The sequence below is a fragment of the Myxine glutinosa genome, chromosome 4 (assembly GCF_964187855.1).
Source record: "Myxine glutinosa chromosome 4, kmMyxGlut1.1, whole genome shotgun sequence".
Taxonomy (NCBI): Eukaryota; Metazoa; Chordata; class Myxini; order Myxiniformes; family Myxinidae; genus Myxine; species Myxine glutinosa.
Window position 1 is genome coordinate 51201862 of NC_136264.1, and position 15960 is coordinate 51217821.

General features: G+C 48.9%; 1 protein-coding gene across 1 annotated transcript in view; it reads right to left on the reverse strand.

The window, feature by feature from the left end:
- The window catches only part of LOC137424630 (synaptopodin-like), a 69413-nt gene extending 59488 nt beyond the window's left edge, over window positions 1–9925 (reverse strand). The window contains exon 1 of the mRNA XM_068112287.2: window positions 8706–9925. Coding sequence (XP_067968388.2) covers window positions 8706–9864 — 1159 coding nt within the window. The 5' untranslated portion in view covers window positions 9865–9925. The remainder of the gene's footprint in view (window positions 1–8705) is intronic.
- Window positions 9926–15960: the final 6035 nt, after the last annotated feature.

Below are 15960 nucleotides of genomic sequence, written 5' to 3' on the forward strand. Positions count from 1 at the left end.
CTTAACAGAAAAGCAAAAGCGAATTTTTAATATATATTGACACGTTGCCGTCGGTGTCATGTTGGGCGGTGTATGATACACCATGACGCGATTTTTTAAAATATATCTCTGCATTTTCCCGCGTGTGTGGAATGTTCTCAATTATTGCTGACACCGAGTCTGAAACCATCGATAAAAATGAAATCATATGATGAGTTAGATTGGAGATAAAGGCGTGAGAGAGACTCAATGGCCTTGAAGTTACAGGCCTTTGAGAATTCATTTCGTTCTATAAAGGGCAACTTTCATTGGATTTTCTTCCCGTTTTTTTTCAACCGAGTCTAAAACTATGTTAGCGACTGTGAAAAATGAAATGATATATCGAATTTGATTTGAAATAAAACTGGGAGAGAGAGCAAGACACCACGGGCCTACAAAACAGGCCTCAAAGCTATGCGAGTTAATAAAATGGTGGATATTTGTTTATAATTATATGAAGCCACTCCCAGAATTGGTGGAGCTATGGGTGGAGCTACTCTGCAAACCGAGTAAGCCACACCCCGGACAGACACCCAACAGACAGAATCATCTACGGCTATTATAATATATATATATATATATATATATACATATATATATATATATATATATATATATATATATATATATATATATATTGTTGTGGATATGAGAATGTTGTTTTTTTATTGTTGTGTAGTGAATAGTTGTAAAATGTCACCCTCCTTCCTGCAATTGTTGTTGTATAAAGATCAAAGGGCGTTCCCGTAGTTAATTCCATAAAACAAACACGAAGGACACCATATATCCCTGTTCAGTAGTTATATCCTTATTATGTGTATTAGTGTAAGGTTGTGTCTTCCATTAATTTAAATACTCCATTGCACCAAGTGAAATAAGAGTAGATCCCCTTTCCCTTCACATTCCCCTTCCAACAATTGCCAACTGTTCCCTCCGCGACTCCATTCGTCACGAGGTCGGCTTGGAGAAGAAGGGGGAGGAGCTGCCGACTCCTGGGCGTGCCCGCCCATCGTCATCAAGGGCGGAGCCAGAGGGCCGTGCCGACCAATCAGGGCCGAGGCGAGCTGACCGATGGGCGTGTCCTGGACACCAGCGGCTTGATCGCCTGAGGCGCTATATAGAGCGCGCGCGAAAGCAAGAGGAAGTTGTTGTTGGACTAAGCAAGAGTTGCACTGAGTGGGACTAAGAGTTGGACCAAGCAAGAAAGGAAGTTGTTGGACTGGGTTGGACGAAGGGAGAGGAAAGAAGTGCGCGGTTGGACTAAGAGAGGGAAAAGAGAGTCCTGGAGTTTGTGAGAAAGGGAGAGAGAACCCGTCACGCCAGACCCCCCACCAGCGGCGTTGGCTCCACCAAGCAGCTCCGACCCGTTACCCCGCGCACACGACAGGATCGGTGGCATCGGCGGCCGTCGAGGTCCAGCCCGACGTCCCGTGCGGGATCAAGCTCCAGCCAGCTCCGTGCCTTCCTCCCCCTCCAGCCACCCACCTCCTGTCATTCCTGCCTGCAATTTCCCCATTCGTGTACATGAGTTTGTTCTGTGTGTCTTGTCCCAGGGTATTAATTAAGCCTGTTTAGATAAGCTAGTATTTTCACTGTGTCTCTGATTTCTTCTGTAAATTGTTTTATTATCCTTCCTTCTCCTTGGTTTCTTTGATTGTGTAAATAGTAGGAATAAATTTAGTAGCATTTCAAACCTTTTTATCTTCTTCTTCACATCCGTGTCGCCTTTGTCTTTTCCCTATTGAATATCTGTGGCGCGATTTTGGCCAACGTTCAGGAATCGGGTTAGTCGGGGTAACTGTTCGGGCGCGGCGGCCATCCGCTCGGCAAACAACATCCTAGCCGTGTCCGTAACAATATATATATATATATATATATATATATATATATATAATATATATATATATATATATATATATATATATATATATATATATAAAACATACAGTGTAGGAGCTGTGCTCCCACGTAATCGGAAGAATGGACGCGACAAAAAGCTGGAATTCGTCCGAGTTTCTTTATTGAAACAAGAATTCGTCCGAGTTTCTTTATTGAAAATCGACTTGCACTGGCTCGTAGTCAACGTGTGGCCCTGAATGGGTTTCTCTCATCTCCTCTTCCTGTTCAGGCTGGAGTTCCCCAAGGTAGTGTTCTGGGCCCTGTGCTTTTTCTGGTCTTCATCAATGATCTCTCTGACTCTCTTGAAAATCCTCTCTATCTCTTTGCTGACGACTCTACTCTCTGTCGCTCCATTCCTCATCCCTCAGATCGGCAGTCTGCAGCCTCCTCACTCTCTGCAGACCTGGACAAAATCACAGACTGGGCAAACAAATGGAACATGTCTTTCAATCCTGATAAATCTCACACTCTTACGATGTCTCTCCGAAAAGACCGACTGGAAAACCCTCCCATCCACTTTCTGAATAATCCTCTCCAAGAAGTTCTGTCACTCAAGCTTTTGGGTCTCACTATTTGCCATGATCTTTCCTGGGAAAACCACATTTCAAATCTGGCCTCCAAAGCCAGTCGCCGACTGGGCATCCTCCGTCGTGCGAAGTCCTTCCTTGGCACACCTGAGCTCCTCACCACATACAAGGCTTTCATCCGCAGCTCTATGGAATACTGCTCTCCCCTCTGGTCTGGTGCTCCTGCCTCACACCTAGCCCGTCTTCACGCTGTTGAAACCAAAGCGTTCAGAATCATTGGAATCTCCCGCGATGAAGCTAACTCCAAGGGCCTTTCACTCACTCACCGCAGGCAGGTTGGTGGTCTTTCCGTCTTCTACCGACTCCTCTCTGGCCTTGCCCCCCCAGCCCTCTCTGGGCTCTGTCCCCCAATTATTCCTACAGGTCGCACAAGATCTGCCTGCAACCCTCTTATGGTTAAACTGCCAAAATCAAGACTTTCTGCTCACCTTCACTCCTTCATTTCTCTTTTCTCCCGCCTCTGGAACAAACTCCCTCACTCTCTTCAATCCCACTGCACCCTCCAGGTCTTTAAAACAGCTGTTCACCACCATCTCTTATCCTCCCCCATCCAAAACCTTGATCTTTTCTACCCCCGCTAATTTCGGTCCCCTTGTGTTTTATACCTCTCCGCCCCGCCCTCCCCCTCCCACGCCTCCTGCCCCCAAGCCCTCTCCCTCCCACACTTCTCCCTGCTCTCAAATGTTGTGGTTGTGTACTTCCCCTTCTCTCCCCATCTTGTCTTCCGCTCCCTCTTTTTGTGTGTTTTGTTTGTCTGGTTGATTTGTTTGTGAAATAAATGTTAGCTCTTTCACGAGCCTCGATTCAGTAAACAAAAAAAAAAAAAAAAAAAAAAAAAAAATTGAAACAAAACAACTCGGGTACTCTGAAAAGCCCGTTTATCGGGCAGCAATATATATACACATTATCCCGGAGCGTTTGCCCGGGAAAGGCGAGAGGGGGCGTGGCCGGGCGTCCTGGACGCGGCCTGGCAAGTCGAGGGCGGGTATGCCCGGGCATGCCCGGGCGTCCCGAACGTGGCCTGGCAAGTCGAGAGCGGGCATGGCCGGGCGTGCCCGGGCATGCCCGGGCGTCCCGGACGAGGCCTGGCAAGTTGAGAGCGGGCCTGCCCGGGCGTCCTGGACGAGCCCGGCATGGTGATCGCTCCGCGTCCTTGGTAGGTGCAAGGCGATTGTGTAAACCCAGCGGTAGCCGCTACACACGTCCCCCCACAATCGACTTGCACCGGCAGGGTCAATTTAAGGGGGGTCCTGATGACCCGGCCGAAGCGACCCCTGGCGGGTCGTGGGGGGGGGGTGCGGTGTGGTGGTGGGTGGTCGAGTGGGGGGCACCGTGGACGGGGGGCGGCCTCGCCGCGGTGGAAGGGCCAACCGTGGCGGTTGGTCGATGTCCACGTGCGCCGGCTTGAGGCGGTCCACCGCAATCCGGTCTGACCTGCCGCCAATGTCGATGACGAACGACTTGTCGTCCGTCGCAGGACCCGGAAGGGCCCGTCGTACGGCGGCCGGAGTGGCCCCCGATGTGCGTCATGACGCACAAAAACGTACTCCGCTGTGCGAAGCGCTGGGGGGATGTAGGACTGGGGGTCACCATGGTGGGACGTTGGCACGGGGGCAAACCGTCGGGCGGCCTCCTGGAGGTCCGAGCGCTGGTGAGCTGCGGACCAGGGACTGGTAGCGTCGGGCACGAATTCGCCCGGGACGCGTAGCGCCTGGCCGTAGACAAGCTCGGCAGTGGATGCCCGGAGGTCGTCCTTGGGGGCCGTGCGGAGGCCCAAAACGACCCACGGCAGCCGGTCGGCCCAACCGCCGTCCTGAAGGCCGGCCATGAGCGCGGCCTTCATGGAGCGGTGGAATCGCTCGCACAACCCGTTGGCTTGGGGGTGGTAGGCCGTTGTACGGTGGAGCTTGACCCCCAGATTGCGGGCGACCGCGCCCCACAGCTCGGAGGTGAACTGCGGTCCGCGGTCCGACGAGATGTCCGCCGGTGCGCCAAAGCGGGCGACCCAGGTGGCGATGAAAGCCTGCGCCACGTCGGCGGTGGTGGTGGAGACGAGGGGAACGGCCTCCGGCCACCTGGTGGTCCTGTCCACCATGGTGAGCAGTTGTGTGAACCCCCGTGATGGGGGGAGGGGGCCCACCAGGTCCACGTTGACGTGGTCGAAACGTCGTTCGGGCACGGTGAAAGGTGCCAGCGGGGCCTGGGTGTGTCGGTGGACCTTGGCATGTTGGCAGGCTATGGGGTGCTGGTCCAATCGCGGACGTCCTGTCGAAGGCCGTGCCAGACGAATCGCGCCGACACCAGCTTCTGGGAAGCTTTCCGGCCCGGGTGGGAAAGGCCGTGGAGGGAGGCGAAGATGCGGCGTTGCCAGGTAACGGGCACGATGGGGCGAGGCTGGCCTTGGGAGACGTCGCAGAGCAGGACAGTGTCCGCGAAGGGGATGTCGGCCAGGCGGAGGCCCGTGTCCGCCGCCCGGAGGGCTTGCACCATGGTGTCGGTGGTTTGGTCGGCCGCCATGAGCGCGAAGTCCACGCCGAGGTGGACCGCATTCGCGCTGGCCCGAGAAAGACAGTCGGCCACGGCGTTGTCTTTGCCGGCGACGTGCCGGATGTCCGTGGTAAACTCCGACACGGCGGAGAGGTGGCGCTGTTGGCGGGCCGACCACGGCTCCGTGACCTTGGCCATTGCGTAAACCAACGGCTTGTGGTCGACGAACGCCGTGAAGGGTCGGCCCTCCAGGAGGTGGCGGAAATGGCGAATGGCCAGGTGTAGACCGAGGAGCTCACGGTCAAACGTGCTATATTTGAGCTCGTTCGGCCGGAGCTGCCGGCTGAAAAAAGCGAGTGGCTGCCAAACCCCGTTCACCCATTGCTCATGTATGGCGCCCACCGCATAGTCGGAGAGATCCGTGGTGAGGGCGATGGGAGCGTTGAGCACCGGGTGAGCGAGCAGTGTTGCGTCAGCGAGGGCCCGCTTTGAGCTTTTGAAGGCCGCGTCCATTGCTGCGGACCAGACGATGTCGTGCTTGGCCGGTTTGCCTCGGAGGGCTTCGTAGAGGGGCCACATGAGTTGAGCAGCGCGGGGCACGAAGCGGTGATAGAAATTCACCATCCCCAGGAATTCCTGCAGGGCCTTTATGGAGCGGGGACGCGGAAACGTGGTGATGGCCTCGACCTTGGTTGGCAGCGGCACGGCCCCGTTCTTGGTGATGTGGTGGCCCAAAAAATCAACGGCCGTCGTGCCGAAGTGGCATTTGGCCGGGTTGACGATGAGGCCGTGCTCGCTGAGGCGCCCGAACAGTGTTCGGAGGTGGAGGAGGTGCTAGGCCCGGGACGTGCTGGTGACAAGGATGTCGTCCAGGTAAACGAAGAGGAACGGCAGGTCACGCAGCACGCCGTCCATCAAGCGCTGGAACGCCTGAGCCACGTTCTTGAGGCCAAACGGCATCCGCAGGAATTCGAACAAGCCGAACGGCGTGATGACGGCCATTTTAGGGACGTCGGCCGCCCTGACAGGTACCTGGTGATATCCCCGTATGAGATCGGTTTTTGAAAAAATGACCCGTCCTGCCAGATGGGCGGAGAAGTCTTGGATCTGCGGGATCGGATACCTGTCGGGGGTGGTAGCGTCGTTAAGGCAGCGGTAGGCACCACATGGGCGCCAGCCGCCCCCTGGTTTTGGGACGATGTGTAGTGGCGAAGCCCACGCGCTATCGGAGCGCCGCATGATGCCGAGGTGTTCCAAAGCGTCGAACTCAGCTTTGGCCACGGCGAGCTTGGCTGGGTCGAGGCGGCAGGCTCTGGCGTAGACCGGCGGGCCCGTGGTTGGTATGTGGTGCTCGATCCCATGTCGTACTGCGACGGCCGAAAACGTCGGCCACATGAGGGCCGGGAACTCCGTGAGCAGGAGAGCAAACTCGTTCGCCGCCGGGAGGGCGCATGCCAGCTCGGTCGGAGCGGAGTTGCTCAATGTGCATACCAGGGAGCTGAAGGTCTCGGCGTTGATGAGGCGACGCCGTTGGACGTCCACCAGCAGTCCGTGTGCGCAGAGGAAGTCGGCGCCTAGCAGAGCCATGGGCACGCTTGCGGTTACAAAAGTCCAATTAAAGCGTTCGCCGCCGAAGCAGAGGGTGACGTTGCGCGGGCCGGAGGTGCGGATGGCCGATCCGTTGGCCGCAACCAAGGAGGGGCCGCAAACCGCAGACTGCCTGTCCTGATCGGAGGCGGGTATGATGCTCAGTTGGGCGCCAGTGTCGCACAGGAAGTGCCGTCCGGACGCTTTGTCCGTGATGAAAAGTAAGTTGCCCGTGTGGCCGGCGCTCATGGCTGGTAATGAACGCCGGCCCGGCCGTTTCCCAGCCTGCCGAAGGTGCACGGGGGTCGGCATGTCCGGGCCTTCTGTCCGAACCTGGCATGATAGTAACACCATGCTTGGTCAGGTGGAGGCCCCGGTCGTCGTGCTGGAGGTGGTCGGCTCGGCGTAGCGGCCGCCAATTGCGTCGGCAGTTCGGTCGTCGAACGTGCCGGGTGCTCGGGCGCCATGGGCATTGCGTCGGACGGCGGTGGGCCCCAGGTCGCTGCTGCAATGCGTTGGCCTGCCGCAGAGATCTTGTCGGCTTCCCTGGCGAGGGCGCGGGGATCCGTGATCGTCGTGCTCGCCAGGGCGAGGCGTACCGGGCTCGGCAGCTGACGGAGGAACAGCTCCCGGAACAGGAATGCCGGAGAGTGCTCGCCGAGCAGCGAAAGCATGTAGTCCATTCGCTCGGACGGGCGCGTGTCGCCGAGCTCGGGCAGGTCGAGCAGGCACCGTGCGCGTTCCACCGATGAGAGGGCAAAAGCGTCGAGGAGGAGCTTTTTAATCACGCCGTATTTGTCAGCGGCTGGCGGGCTCTCGAGGAGGCTCAGGGCGCAGGCCGCGGTGGCTGAGCCGAGCGCTGCTACCACATGGTGGAAGCGGGTGTCGTCCGCCGTGATGCCTCGCAGGGCGAACAGGGAGTCCGCCTGGGCAAACCAAACCGCCGCGTGAGCCTCCCAGAAGGTAGGCAGTTTGAGGGCAACTGCCGTGTCCATGTCGGTAGGTCACCAATGTAGGAGCTGTGCTCCCACGTAATCGGAAGAATGGACGCGGCAAAAAGCTGGAAATCGTCCGAGTTTCTTTATTGAAACAAAACAACTCGGGTACTCTGAAAAGCCCGTTTATCGGGCAGCAATATATATACACATTACACATTATCCCAGAGCGTTTGCCCGGGAAAGGCGAGAGGGGGCGTGGCCGGGCGTCCTGGACGCGGCCTGGCAAGTCAAGGGCGGGCATGCCCGGGCGTCCCGGACGCGGCCTGGCAAGTCGAGAGCGGGCCTGCCCGGGCGTCCTGGACGAGCCCGGCCTGGTGATCGCTCCGCGTCCTTGGTAGGTGCAAGGCGATTGTGTAAACTCAGCGGTAGCCGCTACAACAGTATATATATATATAAAGCATACAGTATATATATATAAAGCATACAGTATATATATATATATAAAGCATACAGTATATATATATATATATAAAAAGCATACAGTATATATATGTATAAAAAGCATACAGTATATATATATATAAAGCATACAGTATATATATATATATAAAAAGCATACAGTATATATATATATATATATATAAAAAGCATACAGTATATATATATATAGAAAAGGCATACAGTATATATATATATATATAAAGCATACAGTATATATATATATAAAGCATACAGTATATATATATATAAAAAGCATACAGTATATATATATATATAAAAAGCATACAGTATATATATATATAAAGCATACAGTATATATATATAAAAAGCATACAGTATATATATATATAAAGCATACAGTATATATATACATATATATAAAGCATACAGTATATATTATATATATATATATATATACATACATATATATATATGTATATATATATATATATATATATATATATATATATATATATATTAAACCTTTTTTTTTTATGTATGTAACAGATTGGACTTAAACTTATTCCAGCGTGCACCGAGCACTTATGCCACGGCAAGATGCAGGTTAACGCCCCCATTGCATACTATATTTATAACGGGCACTCTCGCACACACCATGTGTTCGTGCTTCTCAAAGGAAGCGATTAGCGAAATGCACAACAGATCCCCGGGTGCGTCGCACACTCACTCGCTTTTGTAGCTGTCTCTTGGTAATTCCTCGTGGCGGACTCCTCTGTCGGACAACTCGGACTCTCCACTGGCACTGGATGGACTTGTCTCCCTGCACACACGGTACTCTCCACAACCACACATTCCTGCATCTGGCTTTCAGCTTCACTTGCCTGTACTCCGTCAACGACGACCCCATTCTCCCAAAAGTTCTCCTTGTTGCCCTGACCTACAATCGGTTTTGTATCAAGCTCATGACGTTCTGCTTCCGCAACCTCCCAAATGTGCCTGGAATTCTCAGTCGCCTCCATTGCTGTACTGCTGCTCGATCCTGCTAAATTTACCCGATGCGGTGCCTCCTCCACGCACCCCCGCCCCTGCAGATATCCACAAGTCTTCTCGTCACCTGAAGGGGCCGATGTGTCACAATCTTCAGATTCAGACCGTTTACCTTCTGGTCCTCTGTTTTCTGGTACATCCAATTGCGCGTTTTGTGCACGAGCCTCCATCAGTTTGTCTTCCTTTTCTTTTGAATCGAAGACACCAACGTTTAATATACAATCTCCCCCTTTTTCTCTCATATTTTGGTTCACTGTATTTTTCTGTGTGCTCGGCCTCATGGAACCGTGCTCACTTTCTTTCTTCCCTTCAACGTGCTCCTTCTGAAGCATTGCCACCAATTGCTGTGCTTCTTCAAACTTAGAGTTGGATAGATCTGAATGCCGAGGGATCCCAATACTGACATGTCGGTCTTCAACTGTTTTCTTTGAGACTTCTGCAGAGACGGGAAACTTTAGACAGATATTGCTTTCAATACCTTCTGCTCCAGGAGAAGCCTTGATGTTGGTATCAACTAGTGCAAGATGTTGACTTTCTGCACATTTGTCCAAGTCTTCATCCTTGAGAATATGGTTGCTGTTGATGCCTCCTCCCAACTCCATGACCTCGTTCTGAGAAGAGATGAACACCATGGTGGGTTGAGTACGATGCTCCACGTTTCGCACGACCAGCACGTCGCTCTGGGTTGCAACATCAAGTGCTTTTACCTGTTTGACCATCGCGTCCGCAACGTCTCTGCAAGTTTCAGCTTCTTCAGGGTCTCGCCTGTAACACAAGTTGCACCCAGATGTCAGCTTAGTTATCGTGGTCTGACTGCGAATTCCATCGCCGCGGAACATGATGGCTGGGTTGTTCAGCTCATAAAAAAGTTTCTGTATGCCAAGTCTTTCACACCGACTCTGTCTGTCTAATCTGAGCCCAAGGCACTCTACTGACCCTAGTCTGTTGGAATTCCAACCAGCAGCTGACACATGTTGCCCTGGAGCCCAACAGATTTTGCTATCACACTGTGTACACCCCTCCCATACTTCCTGCAACACTTCCAACTTCTCTCCCCTGCCCCCTACTCACCGCTACATTTTCATTCCATTTCAATGAAGCAGGGAACTTCTAAAAATACATCAACCACCCTTGTGTGCTGTGCTTGCTTGTGTTATAGTTTATGTTAAAAGGGTCACTTTAATGGTGCAGCAAATAATCGCTTCCTACTCCTGGGCTAATACCAGGAGTTGGAGATTATTGGGAGAGAGTTTCAAAATATATATTTTCGTAGGTACAGTTGGCAAAACTTCATACTGTGTGCCAATCGGTAGTGAACACGTATATATATATATATGTATATATATTTTGTATACAAGATCGAGGCTCATGTAAGAACTAATATTGATCACAAAAAGACAAACTGACACATAAAACATAAGATAAAGGGAGCAGGAGACAAGATGGAGAGAGAGGGAAGCACACAAGTACAACATTTGAGAGCAGGAACATCGGGAGATCTATGGGAGGGAGAGGGCTTGGTGGGAGGAGGCGTAGGAAGGGGGGGCGGGGGGGTGGGAGAAGTATAAAACACAAGGACACTGCAAGGACTTCCAGGAAAGAAGTCGGTATTTCCAAAAAGTGGATCTGGGATGAATTAACGGGGGTAGAAAAGATCAAGGTTTTGGATAGGGGAAGACAAGAAATGGTGGTGAACAGCTGTTTTAACACCGACAAGATTGAACATATTATTTTGGTACATGGTGAACATATTATGTTGTTATTATTTTTTGAACATATTATGTTGGAACATGGTGAACATATTGTACACAATATGTTCACAAGAGAGTTCCAAAGTTTACGGTATAAAATCCCCAATGTTTTAAAGTAGGTGTCGACAAAGCAGTGCATGCTATGCAAAAATCCGAAGTAAGTCTCTGCTGGGAAGGTTGTGGTCTGACTTTTGAGATTTTGAGAATAACTACGAGCCATGATCGACTATTCACAACATTTAGGTATATAAAAGAGATGTATTATTTCACAATTATTGGAAAGAATGATCAAGGGCAATATTGAAGGTAAGTAGCATGGAAAGAGAAATAACGTTTTGTCACAACTGCTTATTCACCAGATTTGGCATGCAATTATTTTTTGTTTCCATTACTGTTGAAAAATATTTGGGGGGGGGGGGGAGTCTTTGTGGGTGATGGAAATTGTCGCGAGCTCGGTGGAAGGGAATTTTGCACGCAAGGAGAATGCTGCTCTACTGCGGAGGCTTAAAGACGTCCGAGAAACATTGGAGGTTTGTTGACTTTGAGAGATTGTATTAATAAAAAGATAGGACCGTGGGTCCTGAAGCTCACTTGGACAAGGAGAAACAGTCACTCAAATATCCCACAAACCCCCTCAGACCCTGATATTTTTTCTGCCGTCAACAAGTTTTGGTACATCATGGGCGATGAAGGTTGGGATCAAGTTTCATTGAAATCGTGTGTGTAGTTTTAGACTAGGAGAGAAAATACCTATTTTGGTGGGGTTAGGGGGGGAGGGGGTCAAACACCCCCCCCCCCCATAGATTTATTGGGAACACTGTGGGATCACACAATGAGCACAAATTTTGATGCGGTCAATAAACCTTCGTTTGGCATCCGATATGCAGCTTGTGGTCAAGTTTCATCAAAATCGTGTGTTTGGTTCAAGCGATAATGAATGAAGTGTTTCCACACTGATTCACTGACTTACCTGAACTAAAATTCAGGTGAGCTAAAAATGATTTCAATCATCTTACTATAATTCACCAAATGTCCGTCTGTTCCCATGTACCGCAAAAACGGCTGAACCGATCGCAACGAAATTTTGGGTGGGTAATCCTGGGACCCCCTGGAGTAAAATAGGCTATATTGTTTTTCCAATTTTCCAATTTTCCAGTTTTTCCAAACACGATGGAATAATATTTACCGATATGAACAGTGATGTGGCTTTTGTTGAAATTCTACAAATACTGTTTAGATTTTGATGATTTGCGTGTGATATGATTTAACGGATGTTTATATAAATCGTTTAAAATAAAAAAAGCCTTCAATTTCTGATATTTTGCCTTTTTATTTGGACCTCCCAATTGAAGCCCCGCCCATAGGGCAGGTACCGTTACTAGTAATATTAAAGCTGAACTTACTTACCACCTCTCCAATTTTCCAATCTAGTTATACCACAACACCTAAGAAGCTTAAAAACGATGTGAAATGCAACCGAGCAGTGGCTGGTACTACCAGTGCAAATCTGTGGCATCCATCCTCACCAAGCTAGCCCACACAGCCAATTATCTGGGTAGTTCAGCAATTTGTTATCTCCAGGCAGGTACCAGGTCTGCTGAGCACCTGACAAAGGCAGCTGCATTACTCATCTGAAAGTGTACTGAGTCAGGGAAATAATCTGCAATTTGGCCATTTGGTGATAACTCAACTACTGTTTGTCCAAAAAGACCGTGGGATCTAATATTAGCAGATGGGTCTCTGTTCACCCAAGGGGACAATGCACTCGCTCATCGATGCCAGACCCTTCCTGTGAAGCACCAATTGGACAATTTATACATCGTTGGTTTGAAAATCAAACTCAGACTGGATAGTTCAAACACATGTGTGCTACCTTTAATCAATCCTGCCAGCCCCAGAAGAATCCAGAAATACCTTGCACAAATTGTTATCATTCGACTTGATCAGTGAGATATGTCAAGAAAAGGATGTATCTGAATAGGTCATTGCATGTCATCTTGATTTCCATCAAAGTCACCACAAAATATTCAAATAACACACACACATACACATATATACGGAGTTATTGCCCTCCTGGTGGTGAGCTTTTCGACATGTTGGACATTGAAAAGCTATGGTGTTATTGGCCTCATGGTGATTACCTTTTGCGTGTTGGCCGGCGGCAGCACTGCCTGACGCTACGTCCCAATATTCACTTTCGAGTGGTCTTTGGTGGCTTCAAAACGGCATTCAAAGCCAATATGCAGAAGCTTAAAACCACGCCCAGGGTCTTATGTACCTACACCCAAAATGTAGGGCCTCTAGGGCCGGGTTTGGGTTCACCATGGAGGGGACTTCTCAGACTCTTCCAGACTTCCGGCCCTGTGAACCAATTCGGTGACCCGATGTGCAAATTCCTGAAATATCAGGTCAATCGGGTGAAAATTGGTGATTTTACGCAACATTGACCTTTTGATCTAAAAAAAAAACAATCGCTTGTTGCTTTTGATTGGTGAACCAATTCAGTGTCCCAATATGCAAATTATTAAAAGTTCCGGTAAATTCGGATGAAAATTGATTTTTATATGATACTGACCTTTGACCTTTTGACCAAATTACTAATTTGTCTTCTGCATATTCTCATAATAAAGATTTGTTGAAAAATTGATGACAAAACTCAAATGGTAAATTGAAATTTCAGGTCAATTGGATGACAATTGATGATTTTAATGTGATGTTGACCTTTGACCTTTTGACAAAATTATTCATTTGCTTTCTCCATATTATCAGAATAAAGCTTTGGTGAAAATTTGATGACAAAACTCAAATGATTAAAAAGTTACGGCCCGGACAGACACACACCTCTCCCACCTCTCACCCCTCCCTTCCCGTGCCTCCTCCCCCCAAGCCCTCTCCCTCCCACAGATCTTCCATTGTCCCTGTTCTCTACTGTTGTACCGGTGTGCTTCCCTCTCTCTCCCCATCTTGTCTCCTGCTCCCTTTATCTTATGTTTTATGTGTCCGTTTGTTTTTTTTGTCATTAATGTTAGCTCTTACAAGAACCTCGATCTTGTACACACAAAAAACACACACACACACACACACACACACACAGACACACACACACACACACAGACACACACACCCACAGACACACACCCACACACACACAGACACACACAGAGACACACACACACACACACACAGACACACAGAAGTGATTGCAATATCCCCATCTCCTGCTGTGCAGGATACGGGCTAAAAACAATCCCTGTGGTCGCAAGATCACCATGTTATTTGTCCCGGAAGGTATTTCAAGCTGATCCGATGGCACTTCACACCCACAGATAGACAAAACACTCAGGACAACAGACCTGTCTAGGTGCCCGCAAAAGAACAGACGTCCCACATCCAGGACCATCAGATGCAACATACAGACAATGGAAAAAAACCTTTGACCATCAATGGAGGAAAACCAGGCGCAACATTCTTCAAAATGCCTCTGATGATGAGAACATAAGACGATGAGGAGAAGGACCTGGCTGAGGCTCGTTCCGCGTTCCAGGTGTGCTCCGAGACATTGCCTGAAGTAAAAGACCTGTGTGCTCAAGACCAGACCGGCGAATACAAGCAAGATGCCCTTCTTACTAAGTCGATCTTCCTGGAAAATTGTAAATATGCTAATATCACTATCACGTAGACAACTGAGAAAGCCTCCACCCTGGCCCTAGAAACTGGACCCAAATACCTCGAGATGGTCAGGGCCTTCAGTGAGGAGCCATGGGCCTTTCATGGCCTCTATCTTTGGCCATATTTATTTATATTATGGTTGACAATAGCTGGTGGAATTTGAGTTACCACTCGCCTCAGGTTACCATCACAGAATCCAGTAGCAGGGATCATAGATAAGCAATGTTGATGATCTTGTGAATAAACTCGATGAAATAGGAGAACATCATGTTGTACAATGTCTTGAATAAACTGCATTTGAATCACGCGACTCATTGTTGAGAGACTAAAACTTCCCCCAAATGTTTATTCAAAGCATATTTCATGCTAAAACTTAAAGTTCCCATATTCATGACCACGCTCGATCTAACCGGGTGACCAAGAGATTGAGGAATCCTGGGCTGGAGTCCATGACACGTCCCACAGCCACTTTCGACATGTATGAGCAAGGAGTTCCATTGAGTGCCAGGAGTTCATCTCCTGCCCTGAGCCCAGCCTTCCAGGTTCCGCTGTGCCTCCGGACCTGCATAAATGGGACATGCATGTTATTCATTCATTCATTCATTCATTCATTCATTCATTCATTAAATAGCTAGTTTTCGATTTCCTTCACCCATAACAAATACATTAACTGCATTTAATAATTCCAATGAACCCATATTGGATCATATTTACCTCCGTCACCAAAGGTGGATGGAGGTTATGTTTTCACCCCTGTCTGTCTGTTTGTCTGTCCGTTTGTGAACAAAATATCTCAAAAAGTTGTGGACGGATTCGGACGAAATTTGGCAGAGATGTAGCGTATGTGACGAAATGATTAGATTTTGGTGAAGATCCGGATTCGGATCCGGCTACTAGAATTTTTAAAGTGATTCTTCACCATTGGGAGATAGGGCCAAAAAGGATACATAGCAGGATATTTCAAAACGTTGTGGACGGATTTGGACGAAACCTGGTGGACCGGTTAGGTGTCCGACAAGGACGATTCCATTAGATTTTGGTGAAGATCTGAATATGGATTCGGATATGAGAATTATTTAATTTTTTAAGTGATTCTTCACCATTGGGAGATAGGGCTAAAAACGATACATAGCAGGATATCTCAAAAAGTTATGGATGGATTTGGACGAAACTTGTTGGACAGGTTGTGTGTGTGACAAGGAAGAATCGATTCAATTTTGGTGAAAATCCGGATCCGGATCCAGCTCGTATAATTTTTTTAAATGATTATTCACCATTGAGTGATATGGCCAACCAGGCGGAGGTATGCTCTCTACTGAGTTCCGTTCTAGTTTTCTTTTTTAACAAAATAAACATATTATGTCCTATTTTTTTCAACCATTGGATGACTTTTTTTTACTGTGTTTTATTCGACGGATTACATTTTTCTGATGTAATGCTTATCCTCATGATCGGGAAGTTATAGGTTCCTACGGATTATCATTTTGCAAAATCATTCATGGCTTATAAAGGCAC